Here is a 21,820-nt window from a genome sequence, read left to right as displayed (position 1 = left end):
CAGAGTATTGCACAACACTTCTTCAACTCGGCTACTTAACCCTTACACAATGTCACCCTAAGAAGCGCTTTCTTGGCGATGTGAACTGTGACTTACTGTAGATCTAATCCTGCAGCTCATGCAGGGACCTCAATCCTTACTGAAGCAAGTCAGGGCTGAGGCACTCCAAACTTCAGATGTCCTGGCTGTACAGGCTCATTTATACTCTAGTTAGAATTGCTACCAGATTTCCCACTAACTTTAAAAAGAGCGAAGTCGGTCGCTGCATTGGCCCTGTGCCGCACCTCACACAGCTTAATGGAACCGACTCAGAATTTTCAGTACAGAAATTCTCTACAGGCAACTTCCTCAGCACCACAAGCAAAGGGAAATCAACCAATAAAAATCATATTCAAGTCGAACCCGGAGAAGAAAACCTTGAAAATTCAATTACAATTTCAGCTCCATCCTATGCTTCCTTTCTCCACTATTGCTTTTGTGTTGCCCCTGTAGCGTATCCTCACATTCTCACCTGGTCACAGCCCCAAGTGACTCAGAGCAGCTGTACTCTGCTACCCGACCTGCACCGTGTGAGATGACTCTGTGCTTTGAAAAGCCTTGCAAGATGTACAAGAATACTGAATGGATGAAGGGCGGCATTAAGTCCCAAATTTTTAAGGGTAAAATTTTGCCAACAGACAACTGCGCAAACAGCTCCTGCTGGATACGCGCCAGCTTCTCCCCTCGGGTGCAGATGCACAACTTCCACTGGCATCAGTCAGAGCTTCCAGCACTTATTGAAAGAAACAAGTTTGGACCTTTTGAGCGCTGAGCCCCTTATAATCACTTCGGGGGGTTGCAGATAATATTGTAGTGCAGAGAGAACAACACGCGATCCCACAGGCCGCTTGTGGATTGAGAACCAACTCCCCAAACCTCTCGGAGATTCTTTTCATTAGTCATAAGCGCATCGCTGTGGATTAGCTGATACACGCTAACACCTACACATGATGCACTGGGCACGGTTTGCAATCAAATGAAGATTATTTCGCTCCAGTATTTATCATGCATGGCTTTAATTTTCAAATTAAAATTTAGATAGACACAGCAAACATTAGAGAAGGTGGCAAGGACTTTCACAGGTTTTTGCCTTTGTGTATTTGTATTTTAAAGCCACATGGACTTTCTTTAAAATTCCAGAGGGTATGCTTTGTCAACATTTTCGTCTGCTTTCTCAAATTTTCACCTTCCTGCAGCCAAAGGTCTACAGACCTCGCTGTTGGATCCTTATGAGCAAATGCTCCCATGGGAATGATGTTATCGCCATATGACTCCATTGTGATTCTTTTTTTCAAGCATACTCATACTTCCTAATTTATTTGTGAGAGTCCTGGAACAAGGATCTTAGAGGAGCCACACAAAAAGCCTGGAAATTTCAGAATGGATAAATTCTTGAAAAACAAAGAATTACAGAAGCAGCACTGAAGAACTGTACAAAAGGAGGAAAGGTATCGATCTCTGAATGGGAAATGAGTATGTCTTAAAACCAGGAAACATCTCTGTGTGAAACAACACCAAACATCAACCTATTGCAGATATTTGTGTTAGTTTAGCATTGTGACATCACAGGCTGAGGAACCCCCTTTCAAACCAAAAATCTTTAAAGGACAAATAAAAGCACTAGTCTAGTTCCTCAGACCAGTATCATCTTAAACAAACAGTCATACTTTGTGCTTTACCTGCGGAAATCCAGAAGTGATCTCGTGGAAGCAGGAACCCTCTGATCGTTCCAGCTAAGGAAGTGGAACTGTGTCACTGTGCGTGTCTCATTTGTCTGCAGGTTCTTCAGGTAGAAGCTCCTCACGAGGAAATCCTCGCACCAGATGTGCTCAGAGACAAGATTTACCTACACCCACGGGAAGGAACAAATGGAGATCAGCAATTTTGGTTGCAAGTCACGTCTTCAGGACTGCAGGTGTTAAGGGGTCTGGGATGAAGGAAATGCATGAAAATTTTATTTTTATTAGCAAATTGGCCAGTACTGGGGAGAAAAAATAAAACTGATATAGCAATCAGTGTAGTTGTCAGAAAGGGGGTTAGCTGTCTCTGCTATTGTATCGAAAACATAAGAAAAATCTTGACAATTTTAATGCAAAAGAAAATTCACTAAGTTTATAACATTATGTGAATACAAAAGGTAGTTCATATTGAAAATGTCCTAGACTGGCAGTTGCTTTCTATTTGGAATTTCCCACAAGTGCACTGCCAGGACACTCTTAGAGGTCTTAAAAATCTGAGTTGAACTCACATGAGAAGTGAAAATTTGGTTTCTTTGCTATGAAGAAAAATAAGCACTAAAAAATGCAGCTTCTTTGCAGAGCTCATCTTTTCAGGCAATGAGTTTGTTCGCATTTTAGCTTAAATAACAATATTTCTTCACAATATCTCCATATTTCTTCATATTTGGCATTGTGGTGCTATTTTCTTCCTCTACACAGCTGGACAACTGGAAAAATCTGACAGCCATTGTCAATGTTACATTGCAAGAAAACTGGTGATATGATATTTTGGGCTAGAAATGCAGAGCAGAAAATAAAAATATATATTTGTTGTTGTGACTGAGACAAGAGGTAAAAATAGGTAGGATTAATTACTACAGCAATATAGAGGCTTTTCTGCAAAGATATACATATGTCTTTCCTAAGGCAAAATTCATTCGTTCTAAAAATACTATTTTCCTATAAAATATAAATACATGCTCTCATATATCAACCACTTGCAAAACCATTTGAAAAGCAAAATTACCGCCCTTATTAAAATTGTAATATTTGACTCACTATTTACTATATTTTATTCGATGGAAACTACCTGGCTATGAAAGCTGCACTCCAGCTTTTTGCAAATCTGAAACTACTCGAAGGCACACCAAGTGTGTCTAAGAGCCCTCAGCTCGACCTCCAGGTCAGATCGGTTTCAACACCGTTTCGCCCCGTGTGAAACCAACCCGTGCACTTACGGTCATGTTTGCAACCAGATATTTTGTGTAGGTACCTCATAGATGTGGTAGAGGTTTGACCCTTCGTCTGGCCAATAGTGGTAGCACTGTTTGACTCCGTTTTCCACGAGGGGTGTCAGCATGACAATAACGACACAGCCGTTCTCCCAGACCATCTGCAGACAAAGAAAGACACCGTGGCCACATTGTGACTGCCTAATTACTGCGTGACACGTATAATTACTGCACTCAGACACACAATCAAAATTTATTCCATTCACAGGAAATTTATTTCGTTTTCATTAGACACTTTTACTCTGCAGCTGCTTTCAAATCCCTGAATAAACTGGCACCATATTTTGCAGGCACCCATGAAATATTAAAGAATTTCCCACAAATTCAATTCGGGTCAACCACAAAATCTCTCCTTGCTCCTGGTACCGTGTTCAGCTGCTTTTCTGTCAAACTTTTAGATCCACTAAAGGAAAACTGAATGATGCTAGCAGAACACCCAGCTATTTAAGATTTGATATTTAACACTAAAGCAGCACGGACCTACTGAAGTCACACATACTGAAACTTGTTTCTGTTCTCAGCCCTGTGCCTTTTTTCAGTTTGCCAAGTAGCAAAAGTCATTAAAGTGTTGCATTACTGAAACAATCATAAAAGTTGCACCTAAACAAAAATAATGAAGGAAAAATCCAAACTAAATCTATTCTTCCGGAAATGTTTCAGAGGGATAAATTGTCCCTCCAAATGCACATTTATAAAAGATTTGTTGCAAACATGCATTACTTTCTCTTTCCTTCAATTTTTCCTTTATTTTCTTTCTTCCTTTTTCTTTCTTTTCCTTTTTCTTTTCTCTTTTCCCTTTTCTCTGTCTTTTTCTTGTTTATATTTTATTTTGCCTTCCTTATTTTTTTTTGTTCTCTCCCTCTTTCTCTTTTCTAGTTCTCTTTTCTCCTTTTCCTTTCCTTTTTTTTTTTTTTCTGGAGATAGAAGGAAAGTCCAACTGCTGCTGCTCTCACAGAGCACAAGTACTGTAGGAACAGAGGAAAACAGAGTATCTTCACTGCCAGCATGATCCCTTAATAATTTAGACCAGTCACAGAGTAGGATACAGGAATCCAGCAGCATTTGTGGATGTCTTCCACAAACAGCAAACAAGCAGAGATGCTCGGGTCTGGCATATCTCTGTTCCAAACACAGCCCATGGCTGAATAAAAAGGCTCCTACGAATTAATACCAAGCAGCATAATTACTAAAAACTGTTATTATTATGCTGTACATTGATGTTATATTTGCATACAACTTTCATTGTCTTTTTGCTAGCATATAAAATTACTAAATGTAGAGTAAACTGCTCTTTTTGTGAAGGGTTATGTTTATTTCACAGAAATATTTATAAGCAACTGTATTGACATGTAAATTTTGTCAACAAAAAAGGCCTTTGTCTAAACTGTGCAAAGATGAGATGATACATTCAATTCAAGGATTATTTTTTTTAATTACATATCAAATAAAAAGGTTTCCCATTCATGGATAATGATGTTGTCTTCTCTTTTAAGAAGAGCTTGCATATAGAAAAACAAATAACATTTTTCTTCCCTTTTTTTCATTTTGCAACATAATTAAAACAACTTTTAAAACCAGCTTAGAATCATTTAGAGAAATGAATCTAGAGTTTGCACAGAATAGGATTATTTATCATTTTGAAAGAAGTGGAGAGAAAATTACAGTGAAATTTAAGAATAAAAAATAATCTTTCTTATCTGTTTTCTTTTTTCTCCTTAAAAGGTTTTCTAAATAAAAATACTGTAATTCCCTCATCATCATGTTAAAATCTCAGAATGCCACAAACCATTTAAAAATACTCTAAAATTATAGACATTTTACAGACAGATGTAGATTTATCATTTGTATCTTTTATGTACTGCATTTCAGGCCACAGCTGGGAACCTTCTTTATATGTAAGGAAGATGTTACAGATTTCATTCATTCTAACGTAGTTTCACTTTTTCAGTCAGCAATCAGACTAAGATAAGAATTCAAAACATGCATCTTACTTTAAAACTAGCCCCACTAAATCAGTACTTCCATCACATAACGATTTAATGTGCCTCTAGAAGGTATAGAAGCTCATTGAAGCCATTACGAAAATGAGGAGAAACACAGTTTTTATGAGTGTAATAAAAATACAATGATCTAGACCATAAACTAATCATCGAGCACTCTGCCTGTGCCACCCAAGTGTAACATTATAAAAGCCCACTCATTTAGAGAGGAATTCTTACAGTTTGGCAACCCTGTTCATTGGTTCAAAGATAGAGCATTTCATTAGAGAAGGGCTGTCTGCATCTCTGAAGATTTCATTAAGCATAAATCCAAATGAAAGTTAATTTAAACAAACAATTTCAAAGTTACTCTGGGGTATAATATTTCTTTTAGGTCATTGTGTGAAAAGTAGGAGTCAAATCTACTAAATCAAGAAGGCAATACCACCTAGTGCCATCATCCCTGTTACAACAACTGCCCCTGCACCTCCTGTGCTTACAATTGAGATGGGATTTCCACTAAGGCTCACAGCCTGTGACTGGAGGACTACAGCATTTTCTTTGTTTCCTTGCTAATTCAAATATTAGAACATCTGGCTGGTATCTGGATTTCTTCCCAAATAATGGGGAAGCGGGACGAATCAAAAGCAGTTCACGGAGTTTTATACTGGTATTGGTTCACCTCTCCATCTTTAGCTCCTTGATGAGTTTTTCAGAAGCTGCACCTCCCAGCACTGACACTTTGCTGTGCTCAGGGTGGAGACGTGTCCATGAACTGGAAAGTGGCCCCAAAGAGTGTGTCTTAGTAGCAAAAGAACTGGTTACACAGACTAGGTCTGTACAATCCCAGTAGAGCCTCTGGAGAAGTGCCTCTGGCTACCAAAGAGACATTTCAGCTGGGCTTAGAGAGTAAAGGAGGAGGTTTGGTGGCGAATTCATGGTAATTCTCATACTTCTGAACTTTGTATGCTTGTACAATAGAAAGTAAGTCAATGCATGTGATAGAAGAATGAAGAGAATATCAAGCCCTGAGGGCAGTCTTTTATGTTTAGGTAGAGCCCAGCAAAGTTAAGCCTTAGACTCTAAGTGTCTATAAAATGTAATCATTTATATATACATTATATCATACACGCATATATATTTGAAATATATAAAACTAAACTTATTCAAATCACTTAGCACAGGCAGTATCATGTTTGTAAGTTATGGTAATACTTCCGGGAGAAGAAGAAATGTTGAACAGAGTCTTCTGAATGGAAGAGATAAAGTCTGAGTTACGTGCAGGAGCTCACTGCAGAGCTCACAGAGTGTGCTTGGCTGAAAAGGGAGGACAGTGTGTAATTTTGTGTGACGTCTACCCTCAGCCTATAGGCCTGGAGAGTAACATGTTAATGATCTTTAATGAGGTTCTGCTGTATGCATCATTCTCAAAACACTTCTTAGACAAGAATAACACCATCCTGTTCCACTTATTGCAAATTAAAGGCTGAATCCTGCAACCCAAAGATGAGCAGTGTGTTTGAGATCCGCAGGATTCCCTTTGATGAAATCCACCAAGTGTGGAGACCTCATGCTGTGGTTATCCAGCATGCCAGTCCCATACAAAGGACTTCCACACTGAATTATATGTATTATATGTAGTACGAATTACTTGAGGAGGAGCACAGAATTGGTTTTTTAAGCAAGGAGAAAAATAAAGTCACAAATGGTAGAACCAGTGTTACAAAACTGCCATAAATCTGATAAAACATTATTTTTTTGATAGCTTATATTTGAAAATGTCCTTGTTTACTAGCTTGTAAATAAAATGGTTAATATGAAACTCCTTTTTTTCCAGACACTTTATCACTTTGAAGTTTCTTTTTGTAATGAATGATCCTCCCCAAACTTATTTTTCAGTCATTTTCTTAATTTTAGTGATGGAGAAATGACAAGATGTGAGCTCTGCCCAGATGCTCTTCTTTTAATGGAGACTAGTGGAGAAGTTTCTAAAATGTGATAATTTAAAAGTAGAAAATAGATGGTATGATCAGTTAAATACTGCAAGTTCACTAAATATAACAGGCTAATCACACCAGCTGCTTTCTGGGAGAGATTTCCAGCAAACTACAGAATGTGCCTTTTCAGTCTTTTAAGCTTCCAATATAGTTGGAAAATGCAAAGATTTGGAAAAGCAGAAAAAACAGCAAAGAGAACCCAAATAATTTCTAATGATAATCGAAACTCAACATGAATAAACACAACTCCTAAAAGAACCCAACAAAGCAAGGTACTAACGCTTGCTGGGTCAGATAATATTCTTCCCATTACATATTGTGAAAATAATTAACTCAACTGTGACTTCTTTCAAGCTTTAAAAGAAAGGAGACCTTTTAACTGAAGAAAAAAAATGGCGGGGAATTTAGATTTTTGTTTACCAACTAGAACTTCACAATGTATGCCAGTCAAAAAGTAATACAAATGGTTTTTGCAAACTGCTTTGTTTGAAAACGACTTATCATTTTGATATGAAAAGGGTCAAATTTGGCAAGGTCAGAATTGCCACTTGCAAAATCATAGCAGCGCCTGACAGCTAAGCCAACCTCTGTGCTGAAAAATTAACGATCAACAATCTGTATTTAATTTAAAAAGTATCTGACTGCAGTTGAAAAGATGGCTTCAGAGAGAACCATATATAAATATGAGGTCATCAGTCTGGCTCCCTGTATTATGTCCCCTGCTATTGACTTCCAAACTTCACTTGTTTGGAAGTCAACGGGAAAGGCAAACTCAAGATGATTGCATGTGTTGCAATAATTTATGCTTTCTCAGAGAGATATAAACTGCTCTTATTCTTCTCAGTAGACTCCTAACTCAAGCCTTATTATTAAATAATTTAAATATGAGCTCTGTTTAAAATTGCAGTGCTGACAAAACCACATCAAGGAGCAAAAGTCCACGAAAATCGTCAGTAATTAGCTTTGCACTTTAGTATTGAAAAGACGTCAGCTAAGCAATAAAGAGATACAAATTTTAAAAGGACCACTTCTAAGTACCTTCTCCAACCACATCCATAATTAGAAGTGAGCATGGCAAATGCACACTCCTTTACTGAACGCCTATGGAATTTCAAATGCTATATTTATTTCTCATGGCTTGACAAGTTACTAGAGCTCTAGGGGCTACTGTTCTGTGCCTACATCTCCCTTGCTGTTTTTCTTTTATTAAATTAAAATATGCATATTTTACACATTGAATTGCATTCTACTGGTTTTCATCTGCTCTTCTTTCTGAAGGTGAGAACTGATTAGACATGCAGGAAGTCTCATCCCAGGCAAGGAAAATAAAACTTGGGAATCAAAACTGCTGGAAAGCACCGTGTTCTGCACATAACAAAATGGAGAAGAGTAATTTAGTCCGTAAATTAATTTCAGCACTCACAAAACGTGCTGAACTGGGAGCACAGAAAGCAGCAATTAGAGCTGAATAGGGTTTGGTACAGTTGTTCCTACTCAGCCCATGGGCTTGGAACACTGATTTTGCAGGAAGACTCATTCAGCTACAGGGACATGGTCTCCTGCCACTAGGATTTGCCCTTGGAGATCACTGATGAGTAATCTTTTCTGCAGAGGAAACAATCAACTGACAGTATTTTGTATTTCTTTTGTTGAATTCCAAATACTGGAAGAGAGAACCAAGTGCTGCTGATCAGACATGCAAAGATTTATCGTGTCCTCGAGACTGAGACTCAGGAATCAGTTCTTAACATTCCAGTGCGATCTGGGAGGAAACCAATAGTCAGGTTTTGAGTGGGTACTGATAATTTACTCCTGGAAATGGGTAGAGAAAATTAAAAATAGTTTTAGATTACGAAATGCAGGTCTGGGGCAATGAAAAGCAAATAGCAGTTGAAATCCCTGGCTCACATTCGGTCTGTGGACTTTATTCTTGGGACTCCTTCCCCACTTTACATTTAATAGTCTTGCAATACAAGTAAAAAATAATCAAGGGAGCAAAGATGAGGTTTCCCCACTCAGTATAACTACAACAGTGCAAACCTCCACTCCAGGGAGCTCTCTCTTTTTTTGTTGGCAAGACATGTCCAGCTTTAACAAGTAGGGTGAAGAGCATTTCCAAGACTATTTCATGTACTGGCTAAAAGTGGAGGAAGGATAGGGTAGTGAAAAGCATGAGTTTGATTCAGAACATGTAGGATGAAGCATTTCCTTGCTTCCTAGAGGAGCATCCTAACCACAAAGGGGCAGCACCTGAAGTCTGCCTTCCTGGTCTTGTGTCTGACCCAGTGCTGTTCATGAGTGGTATCTGCTCTGTCACCCTTTCCACACGGGAGCCCTTCAGGGACTAAGGCATTTGGGAAACTATCTAGCCTGAGCTATAGATCTATTTAGGCAAAAAACAAGGGAATTTTCTGGTCTAAACTACAAGTGTAGGCTATATTTAACCTCAAGGTTTGCTGTTGTAGGTGCTTTGAACCTTAATGAACATTTGCAAAGTGAGGAAAATCATATTTTTCTACTCCTTCTGTAGAAGTTATGTAATGCTCAGAGAATGATTAATCATGTTTGTCATGGAGGGAGGACATCACAGAAAAACAAATGCTTACGAAAATTATGTATCACATGATTTCATTTTCTAAGGCAACTAAAACATGGCAGGAAGTGCTTGTTCCCTCCCCCTATTTCACTTAATAAGGTTAAAAAAAAAAAAAGTGAAAATGCACTACCCTCCGAAAGGGAGGAGGCAAAGAAAGGCAAATGTGGGTAGATTTATGATAGCAAAACATAGCGTAGGGTATTTACAAGAGGAAAAATTTATGGCCTCCTACAGAAATCTCTATCTGGAGATGACAAACCTTAGCACACACGCAATTTATAAAACCACCACAATTAAGAACAATTTTTCAGTGCAAGGACAATTGGTTCTAAATATCCTAACTCCTAGGAATAGTTTTCTTGCATATTATCAATCCTTGCCTCTTAGAATACTTTGCAAGTTAAGACATGTTCTTCATGTCAAATACTTTGTGGAATTATAACCCAGCACATATGGAAAATAATAAAATTTTATGCCTCCAGAATTATTCACAACATGGAACTCCTGCTGCGAAAACTTGTTATAGATCAGAAATGTTCTACATCCTCTTTCTTTTGAATTATGTTCAAAGAGATGTTGAATTTTAATAGCGCTATGTGAAAGAGCTGAGTGAAATCTCACTGAAGCTGCCGGACAAAATCATCACCTTTCATTCAACATAAATGTAAGAAACAAGCAAACTCTTTTATGAAGCCTGATAACTGAAATTACAGAAGTTATCATCAAAAACAAGAGAAACGTGAAGCATATGGACCCATGAGTTTCTCTAGAAACTCATGTGCTTAATGCAGAGAGAGAGCATTAATCAAGGCAAGATGATTAATCCCGATAAGTAGCATAAATGTGTAAAAGGAATAAAGAAACCACCAGCACAGCTCGACAAACTAGCATTGTGATCTTGGTAGACGAAAAGCTGAAAGAGAGGTTGGGGGTAAAACACTGGGTGAATGAGGTTTGGAAAAAAAGAAGTTATTGCCTGTTATTTGATTCTGTCTTTGTTCAAGGAAATAAAACTCTGTACTTTCTTTGTAAATAAAATGGAACTCTATCAAAGCAAAACCCTGTCCTGAGGATGAATTTTCTTTCCAGCTGAGAAGAAAACAACCCACAGGCCTGACAAATTGTTTAACCACTCAGGTAAAATGTGAGGAGAGTCATCCAGTTTTCAAGAAAGGGAATCATGAGGTGGAATTCCCACTGAATCAAAATAGAATCAATGAAGGTTGTATCTCTCAGAAACAGTAATTGGTAAAAAGATGAAAACAAGACCAGATAAAATTAAATGAAGACTTAAATCAGCTAGAGGCTTTTAAAAATTAATTAAAGTAGCGGCTGGAAAACTTCCAGAGTGGTCCAAGAGATGACAAGCAGGCAGAGATGAAATCTGTGCTTGAGCCACAAACACAGAATATCCAGACAGATTAGGAAGCCCTGTGGCAAAACAGATCAATGAGATGACTGACAACATAACTCCTGCAGGCTAGAAAGTTTTCAAAGAAATGGTTGAGCCAGGAAAGTTGGAATTAACTTGGCACTTGCTGACTGAGAGGAGCTATGCCAAGAAACTAAGGAGTTGCAGAAGTAAACTGGAGGGTCAGAGATAACTGTGGAAGTCTGATGCCTGGAAGTGGTCTTTTGCCATTAGAAAAGCCAGTGTAAGACTATTGTCTTTTTTATCATTATTATTTTTCACAACATATACAAATTTGAACACCATTTGAAAATTACCCAATATCCAGCTCAAACACTGTGTCTTTGAAAGAAAAACTTCCATCAAGCTGGATCTCTCAAGTCAATGTGAAAACCCAAATGAACACAAGTTGTACAGAAAATTCTGAGTCTAATGTCCAGCTCTATCGGCTCTAGTTAGATGGTACTGAAGAATGACACCTCCTCTTCTCCACCCTACCAAAAAGACATAATCTTCCAAGAAGTGGTCACTAGTGAGATCAATGAAACTTGTCTCTCTTCAGTCCCACAGTGTTACTGGGTTTGTATCTGCTCACTGTGGGAAGAATGCTAAATGAGATGAGCCTGGATCAAGTGTCATCAGTGTTGTATGAAAAAGCTTTGAATAGTTTGGGAAAGAGAAGACACTGATCTAACTATGATCTTTGTTCAGATTTGGGTAACTCAAAAACAGTAAATGGGAATTTGATTGCTAAGTGTCTAATAGCACTTGCACTAAAATACTGGCCACTGAAGACATTTTAGAGGAGCCTGCCAAAAAAACTAGGAAAAAAATATCACCCAAAATTAATTATCTGTTTGATCTTAAATAGACATAATGGATGTGACCACGTGATCATGTAGTGGACAGACTAAGAGCAGCAGAAACAGCAGAGCAGTGTCAGAGCTCAGGAACTGAGGTCCTTTAGAAAGGAGCTTCCTCCAGATACATCTTTAGCCTTCTCCGCTGCCAGGAGGCATTCAGTCCATTGGACTAATGAACAGTTGGTCTGAAGTAAAACCTACAAAGTGCTGTGACATTCTACAAATCCATTCATAGTGGGCCACACTGCTTGCTACTGTAGACGTAGTCGCTGATTGGTGGAAGAATCTAATGCAAGCTTAAGGGAAACCAGTTTTAAAAGCTGTATCAGAAATTTGAGCATGAAATCTAGACAGTAAAATCAGAAGCAGTCTGGATTTCATTATGGGTATCAGCTGTGCTGTAAATGCCAGGAAAGTTGCCTTACACTTTCAAGTAGAACAAATGCTCTTTAGACCAGTGTTTTCTAGAAATAAGTTTGAAATACCTTCAGAGTGGAAACAATTATAACAAGTTCTTGCTGGGGCAGCCTTTCAGCCAAGATACAATGAAGTGGCTGCTGCTCACCATGCAACTGGTCTCTCAGAAATCTCAGCAGCTAAATCTCTGCAAAAATTAGGAGCAATACATCTAATAAATATTGCCATAGACGGTGATGAAACTCCAAGTGTTTCTGCTGGACTTGCTAAAGCATGACAATGTGCATTTAGACAAAGAACAGCAGAATAGTCCCACATCCCTCTAGAGTCAGTCATTCTTCTCACTATCAGTCAGAAAACTGCCTCATTGAGCACAGAAAAGGGAAAAGAGCAATACAACTCAGCAACAGCTGGGATTAAGTGGAGGAGGGAGAGGGAGGAGAACCACTGAGAAGACGCATCAGGAATGAATAATTGAATCTTTAAACAGTCCCCAGTGGCAGCACCATGGAAGCACCATAAACTACAGAAAACTGTATTAAATAAATATCAAAGGATTGTGCCCTGACAGCACTTAAGGCTCTATTTTCCATAGAACATTCAGGTTTCCCAGGCCTTGCCTTAAAATAGGTACTATTATGTGAAAACCAGAAATTAAATTTACTCCTGTAACTGGGCATAAACTGCAACATCTTCAAGCCATGGCTTTTCGCTTGTACACTGGGTCTACTACATTGCAGTGGTTGAGGATGCACTGTTCTGCAAGGAGTTAATCTCTCTTGGCCTGTTTATTATGCCTAGTTGGTACCCTGGGGCATGTAAAAGGCTTGGGACAGGAACCGGCACATTGACATGTGTTCAGTAGGAAGTTTAAGAAAAGTGGGTGATGGACCAATCTGACATGGGCAGATTGTTATGCTGAAGTGACAGACATAATCAAAATAAATCTCAGAAACCAATTTTCCTATGGAACCTAATAGAATAAACAATAAAAGAACATCACATCAAAAATGGACACATAGCAACACTCGCACCGAAGGTGAACCATGGCTTCCAAATGGTTTGTGTGGAGATGTTCACAGCAAATCTGGTGGGGAGATGGAGTGAACTTTCACTGACAGATAACTGGGAGGAGAAATAGCAAAAAGAGCAGAAGGCAAGTGAAGACTCCTCCACTCAAAATAGCAAGAGGAAAGAAAGGAAAGAAAGAGATCTTTTGAGTATGAAGTTGGAATGAAGAAGATTGGATCACGGAACAAAAAGATAACATTTCAGTTGTAGTCTCTGTGACCATGCAAACAGGTTGCCTAACTGTTCATACTGTGTTTGTATGATTAATTCTGATTTCCGCAATGCTTATACAAAGAGGGCTCTTTTTTCAACATGCAAAGGGGCAGGTGCAGGTGAAAATATACAAAATGTAAATATATAAATATGCAAAAATATGCAATTAAAAGCCTGGGCCTTAGGAATCATAAAATGTTATTACAGAACAGCTAATATAGAATTTGATTCTGCATGTTTAACTTAACAGATACATTTTCAAGTTCCATGCCTGTCATAAGGAATCCACCTACCAAGGGAAAAAGATCAGTCTTCTCAATTGTGTCTAATTACCAAACAGTGAAGATAAAACCCACAAGTCACTTGAAAATTTAAGCCAGACCAAAAGTTCAACTGACTTCAAGCAGAAAGCATTTGCTCTGCCCTTCTAAAACCAGTCCCAAAATATCTCAGACTGAGCACTTAAATATCCAGGCATCCAAAATTCAACAATTTTTTTGAAAATGTGCTGATTCTTCATCATAAAAAGTAGGAAATTGTGACATGAAAAGCAACTTCAATAGGGATCAGTTAATACTTTCTAATCATAGGTCATGTAATGCAGATGAAAAAATGATTTCAACTGATGCAAGATACTAAAATACAATGACATCTGAAATTGTCATATAGATATTCTTTATCTTAACAAAAAATTATTCTAAACTCATAATGCAAAACAAAACAAAAAACCCATATGTTTGTGTTGATAATAAGACCCAGTTGGCCTCCTCCCTAAGCAGGTCCTGTAACCTGTCAGGTGCACTTCTACACTTCCAAAGGAATATCTAACACAGTGTATCCATCACACAATCACACACATCTAGCCCAGCAATCTGTGTATGTCCAAATCTGAGAGCTGCACTAGCAAGTGAAACACCTGCATGCAAAGTAAATTCCTATTTGTATATCAATAACTACTGCATTTAGCCCCAATCCTGCAAAAAATTCTGCCCCTATTTAAATTTATGCAGCTGGGTCTTGTCTAGGTGTGGTAAGGAAAACACATAAGACTTTAAGCATATTGGGGAACTGGGACATGTGAGAAGTAGGTTTCAATGGGAAAATTCATGGCACACAATGTTAGGTCCTTTGTAATCTGGAGAGTGACCATGAATTCTGGCTACATTCTTCAGAAGGTCAGGCCCTCTCAACATCACCCAGTCCTTGGCAGTAATTTAATTACAGAGACCTGGCACTAAAACATGAATATTTTGGCCTGAGGTTTTCAATAATTTTCAGATCAACTATTCTTTAGCAGGGCTTGTCTTAATACATAGATGGCTTGAATAGCTATCTACTAGATTTAACAAAGACATTAGAATGAAGGTTATTACACCTATAGTGACTCAAGTACAACATATTTTTATACAACTTACGTTTCAAGAAGCACAGGAAAACTTACGACACAAATTCAGTTTTCAAAGAGGTGTTTAACTTACCTGCCAGAAGTCAGCAACAGTAGCAGGGAGAGGGCCCTGGGTGGCAATATATGCAGGGTTTCTGGGGTCATGGTCCATCTGGAATAAGGAAAAAGAACATGGACTGGATTTATTTGAAAGAAAAATCGCTTGCTGTGTTAGAGACAGAAAGTATGTAAGGGTAGAACAAGGGACTTCCAAAAGTCCTGTCCCTCCATCCTTTATTGGCAAGTAGAGTATTTTATTTCTGTTTTTTTCCCCCAAAAGACTGATGCTACCAGATGAATATCATCACACATGATGAGCCATGTCCTATGTCCTCAATATGCAGAGTAAGATCACTTATGGTGGCTGACAAAGGCATTTATTTGAGATCAGTACTTGTGGTTTCATAGCAACCTAGGAGCCATTTGAAACATTTTTCTACACTGAATGTTAAGAATGCTCCACACATCTAAATATGTTTTCCATTTCCACTGTGCCAATCAAGGGCACATGCAACTAAAAACCAGCAAAAATGGGGAACAAATTCAGTTTCTGGCTTTTTCTGGTTAGCTGATTTATCTAAATGCATGGATTTGGCCTCAATGGAGGAAGTTCTGTTTAAAGACCTTAATTATTACGTTTAATTCAAGGAGCAGAAAATTCACTGAGCAGAAAAAATAAAGAATCTGAGAAACAAAGCCATCAAGAGTAAATAGGATTAGCGTGTTACAATGAATGTTTTCGAACTGATGGGTGGTTTTCTTGGTTCTAAATCTTAGGACTCATTCTGCTGAAAAAGAAGATCTGCTGATAGGATTAAAAACCAAACAAACTCATTCTAACCCTGGGCAAGACAAAACTTTGAACAAAAAGAAAAGAGACCTGGTTCAGCTCTCAGATGTGTGGGTGTGACTCAGTGACACTGAAGTCGGCGAGAGTTAACTTATATCCATGTAGCTGAAGGCAGAATTTGTCTCAATACATGATTCTGTTCTATAAGTAAAGATCTGAATAAGAATGAATGTGAGTCACATTTGCATTAACAGGCATCTCCTGAATTTATTCATAGCCTATCAAAATTTTCAGTGATGGTACATGTCAGCGCAAAAGAAGGCACCTCATAATTATGTGCAACATAAAAGAGGGAAGAACCATAAAAGAACAGATGTAAGTTATTCTAAAAGAACAACAATATAATGAATGTTGCAAAAAGGAAGAGAACACTTTTATGTTTCTAATTTTCTGACATATAATTAAGCTGGACTTAATATTAAAATTCCCCATGACAACACAACACAGGTAAAATGAAGTCACCGAATCAATTTAGACTAAAAGCTTACTTCTGATTCACCACCCAAAGTTACAAAAAAACTTGGCCAGGATGTCTATAACAGCATCATTTTATTCTGTGTTTCATTGAGATGTTTCTCTTATCAGCAAATAAATCTTCAAAACAAGCAATTGCTCACAAAAAATTTCAACCTTACTTTCTTTGCTTTTTGACAAAAGCAATTCTGATAGCAGAACATTGACTACTGTGGGTATTTTGAGACCAGAGGAAAACTAGCTTTCTTCAGAAAGCAGTATTAACAAAAAAACCTTAGGAACCACTTCAAAAAGGGTAACTATTTTTTTTGTTTTATTTTGTAAGAATTGGAGACACTAAACTAAACACAGCTGAAAACAACAGCAAATGTGATTAAGCAAATTCATGTTTAAAAGTGTTCTTTTTTTTTTCTCCATTATAGTTGAAATAATTTCTGTAGTTGTTTTGTTATGAATCCTTAAGATCATTATTGTGCAGAAATGGTTTCCTACACTGGAACTAAAAATCTTAACTTAGAAAAATCGACCTGCACTGAGGAGGACTTGCTACTCCCTGTAGAGAATATTGCATCCACTTGAAAATGATGTCACTTCTTCGACAGGTGAGAGCCTGGTTCAGAAAAGTAACCAACAGTGAATACACCAAACTTTAGAAAAATAATCGAATTTCTTCTTAAAATAAATTCTTTGAATGTAGACATGCCAGAAAGCAAAGGCAGAAGAAATCAAGGATGATGCAAATAGCACTGTCATGGAGGAAACATTCCTCAACATTCAGCTGATAAATCAGGAATAGGCCAATCTTGGCATTTCAGCATTAATTAACCTCTGTCACAAAGGTGATGTTGGAACGTGGTAAACATTACAATAAGTACAGAGTAGTGAAGTATATCAGCAATGTAACAATAATCCAAAAGACAATTACAATTATTATATTCCGAACACATTGCGGTGCACAAAAAACAATTATGAGCAGAAACTCTTCTTGCTTGGAGCAAATAGAAGATGGCAGAAAGCCCTATCATACAATTAAATGATCTTTAACTGAACCAAAATAAGAGCAAAGATTAAACTAATTAAATGAAATTCCTGGTTTCATCAATTTTCTATTACATGTACTGTTTTAAAGGCCACGTATTTCAAGAAAAGTGTGAAAAATCACTACCCTGGTCACATTCAATTTAACGTGAGTAGGTGATGGCAAGGGACGGCTCTTGAATGTTTTTGCTGTGTTCTTTTTGATTCTCTCAAGGTCACCAAGAACACTAAGGGCAACTTAATCTATCAAAGTTAACAGAAGTTTGAATAAAGAAATAAAGTCAGTAATGGGTTTTAAACTAACTAATCAAGGATCAAGTAAAAGGCTTTTTTTTTTATGTCACTAGTCATTATCTTCTTTCAAGGATCCCTCAGATTTCTCACTTCATGAAAATAAAATAGAAAATGTATTCTCCAGAGAAGAATGGAGAACTGCAGACTCCATATAAACAAGTATTAAACCAAAAATTGACTGTTTGCTAACATTTTACATCGGAACAACCTTCAGAAATCACCCTAATAGTAGTTGTTCATAAAGAATGGGATTCTTCCCTCTTCACCATCAAAGCATCAAGTTCACAAGGCTTGCATCAGAACTGGATCGAACAGCCATTGTTAGAAAGAAAAAGCTGCAATTATTACAGCTGTTCTACTATGATGGAATTCTCATTTTCTACTGCAGTACAACAAAGGCAAGTCTGGTGATAATGCTTCAATCTATTTTTCCATGATTTGATATTAGGGATCAAGGATTACTATAACTGACCACTGACTGTGGTGATTTCCGTCACTACCAATATTGAAAGTGAATGGAAACAAACAGGAGGAGCATTGAGATTTCTTCTTGGAAAAGAAAAACTAGATAAAACTTTAGTGATACAACTTATATTTTTCTACAGTGCTTTGTAATGTAAGTTGAATTATGGTACCTTAAAGTAGGAAAAAATATAAAGAACACAATCACAATTGGTTTCACCTTTGTTAACATCAGACCACAATTTCACCTGTGCTTTACTAGAGAATAAAAGCTACAACTTTAGTTTTTCCTTCAAGAGTTCTATTATCTTGCTGTCTTATCCCAGGACTTTGCAAGGATTCCCTTAAGAATGCTGAAATTTGTTGAGTTTTTTGATAGAGATTTTGCTGCTGCATGATTTCACTGATAATGCTGATGGAATACAGCTAAATCAATACATTCTGGGAGTAAATCCTCAAATGTATTGTATTTGGACTTGAGAGTGGCACACGTAGATTCTTATTAAGTAGCCTTGTAAAATTGTAAACTGAAGTAAAACCGTCAATAGGCATCAATGACCATTTTGAAATCTCACATAAATGATAACACATTCATTCCTGCCCTTTACCTTCCCTTTCAGCTTGTCAGATCCTTACTTTCCACAGAGAAAGATGCTGGGTGAGATGTGGTCTCAGTCACACCATTTACCTTCATCTAAATCCTCTGAATCCAGCTGAAATATTCCTAAATCACATGAGATCAGAATGAGATCCAGTGTACACCAAATTTGACAGAAAGGAAGTTGAAATCCGACTAACACCTTAAAAATTCATATAGATTCAAGCTGCTGTGTGGTTTCCAGACTTAATGTGTTTATAGCACCAACAAAATCTACTTCCATGCATGTATTTATTACATGAAGTATAAGCAGTCTCTAAAAGTAGAAAAAGTGTATTTGTTTATGTAAAAGAAAGCACATCCTGCAAATGCAGATGAACTTTGTAATCATATTTATCTCAGCATTAAAATTAAAAAGGTAGACTAGTCCTCCCTTTCATGTTTGAATTAAAATTTAAAACAATTTTTTAAATCCTTCCTTTAAAACCCCTAATGGAATGAAAGAAGTAAATCTGGTTGTGAATGCCATTGTGAATTTCAGAGTCTATTCTTGGTGATGTAATTTGTATGCTGTATTTGAACAAACTGTCATGCTAATGACATTCCTCAGTCTGGTGTCTTCAATAATAAGCAAACTGAGTTTTAAAATGTAGTTGACGGGACTTTTTCTCTCTCAGACACCCTATGAGGAAAAACAGAATTTCCCATTTACTTTCATGACCTCTGATTTAAAAGCAAAGATTGCACATTATTTACTACTGGATGATTTTCCTGAAATTTAATGAGGACTAAGTACAAATATGACAGAAGTAATTATCACAGTTTTATTCTGCACAGTCAGGGTCTCCTTGTGCTGTAATTGCAAGCTTTTCATTCAGCTGCCGATAGCAGAGTTATTATCATAGTACTTTATGTTATTTCGGAGAGGGGAGAAACAGATTTCTACCCTGTAAATTTATCCCAAGGACTCATTTTGCCTGGCCTTACACTACAGTGAAATTAAAGACCTATGGGAAGAATTTGGACTAAATCTTTCCTGATTCTCCTCACCCATTCCCAGCTGCTGTGAGGCCACCAATCTAACCCCAGTTTTCACATCATATTGGAGGGAAAGGAGGTATTGAGGAGGGGTAGCACTTTTTAAAAGGAAGAAACATGTGGGCAGGTGGCCAGCTCATTTTCTAGCACGGGTTTTTTTTTTTAAGGTGTGCTGCTGCATTCATTTAGACTTCAGTTAAGGCTGAGTGAGCCCCAGCTGGAGACTGGACCACTGACCCAGAAGCTGGAGATACCCAGTGACATGCACCCGACTGGCAGCTTCCCTTTCTGAAGCTCAGATATAATTACTTTATTTTACACTCTTCCTCCACCAGACAGCTCACACACGTGGGGAGGAAAAAGCCTCTTCCAGTCAGTTCAGCCTGTACTGATCTTGAGCTATTAATGCCCATCTTGCAGCTTATCACAGTGCTCACTCCTCACCCAAGCGCTGCAATGCCAAATGCACCAGGAGCATCCCTGTATTGATATGATAATTACCGAGGTTATTTAAGTGGAAAGACAGCAGTCTGAAGGAAAGAAACGGTAGGATTTTTGCAAGAGCAAGCAAAGGCAGATCAGTACTGTACTGGTACTCCACATCCCCTGCACACTTACAGGAACACTGACTGAATGTGTACCTGCTAACAGAAAAGATCTCAAATAGAGATCAGTAGTAATAGCATGTATGTCCAGCTCAGGCTGCAACAGCTGTACAACCACAGTAAATATTGCAGAATCAAGTGCCCAACACAATATTCCAGTAGGCAACTGAGGTGGAGAGGAACAGAGACTGAATCTCTCTGCCACTCCTATATTCTACCTCATTTTACAAAAACTATACCAGATTAACAAATATGTTTACACTTACCTGAAGATATTTAATTTTATTTTTTTTTTTAAATTCAACAGTTTGCAGGGAACCTTTCCAAACCATGGGCTTGCAAAGCAGTGATTTCCTCCTGTCAACCTCCCACTGCATCACCTTCAGGAAACACATATTTTGATCTACTGCTTTCAAAATAGCAAAATGACTACTCAGTGAAATGAACTCACGTAAACTATTTGCAGCACATCTTTCCTTGGAATAGCAGGTCTACACAAATGTCAGCTGTGGCACTTCTCCCCAAACAGCAGGTTCTCTATCCTACCATTAAGAAAAGGAACTCAAGAATTTCTCTTGGTAGTTTTTCTTGGTTATACAAGTTACTGGGTACTTGTCCCAGTCTAACAAAACACTTGTGAACCCACTCTTCTCTGGGTATAGAAATATTTCTGCAAGAGATATTAAGACAACCATAAGATTTTTTGCTTCATCGGTGTGACTTGTTTTATTGAACAAAACTCTTGAGACTGGGAAAGCGACAAAAAAAGAAATACCTTCTAACCCTGCAGAAGAAAATACCCTTATTAAGAGCTGGATAGAATGGCAGCTTCTGTGTAAAAGTACAAGAATTAAAGCTGTGGAAGCAGAGACCCTCTGCTTGCATTAGCTTCAGCCATCCTGGCAAAGCAAACCAGTTTTGTCAATGGGATATCTTGGTCCTGTTTCTTCACCTCCAATACTACTTAATCTAATACTTTTCAGTGTAATTCAAGAAATAATTACACTATAATCCAGAATTACAATTGCAACAGGCATATACACACATGCAAGAATTTATCCCTTCTCCAACCAAATCTGTGTACTAAACTAGTTAAGCTGTGTCTATGCAGACTTTTGGGTAGGTTCAGTAACCCATCTTGAGTTTTTGGTAAATCCCAGGATTTGTACAGCTGCAACCACTGAACCTGGCTTAGCACTGTCTACAGATGCTGTAAGTCCACTTTGACATCAAGTTGTAATCATGTGAATCACAACCAAGCTCTTACAAGAATACTATATCTTACTTCCAGTTATCCCCTCCCACTCCTGTGCTTTCCAAATAAACCTCTCTGTTTCTACTACCAAATTAAGGCTTGACCAAACACAACTCACCAACTGTGTCCTGAAGACATGCAAACAGAGCACTGAAGCACTGGAGCT

At 37.8% G+C, this 21,820-nt stretch overlaps 1 protein-coding gene across 1 annotated transcript in view; it reads right to left on the bottom strand.

Annotated features, from left to right (window-relative positions):
* Positions 1 to 21,820, bottom strand: part of PTPRN2 (protein tyrosine phosphatase receptor type N2) — a 645,372-nt gene that overhangs the window by 32,353 nt on the left and 591,199 nt on the right. The window contains exons 17-19 of the mRNA XM_032679900.1: positions 15,075 to 15,152; positions 3,031 to 3,150; positions 1,719 to 1,885 (exon numbers count right to left, since the gene is read on the bottom strand). Of these exons, the coding sequence (XP_032535791.1) occupies positions 1,719 to 1,885; positions 3,031 to 3,150; positions 15,075 to 15,152 (365 nt within the window). The remainder of the gene's footprint in view (positions 1 to 1,718; positions 1,886 to 3,030; positions 3,151 to 15,074; positions 15,153 to 21,820) is intronic.

The sequence above is a fragment of the Chiroxiphia lanceolata genome, chromosome 1 (assembly GCF_009829145.1).
Source record: "Chiroxiphia lanceolata isolate bChiLan1 chromosome 1, bChiLan1.pri, whole genome shotgun sequence".
Lineage (NCBI taxonomy): Eukaryota > Metazoa > Chordata > Aves > Passeriformes > Pipridae > Chiroxiphia > Chiroxiphia lanceolata.
This window is presented reverse-complemented; position numbering and strand designations above follow the sequence as displayed.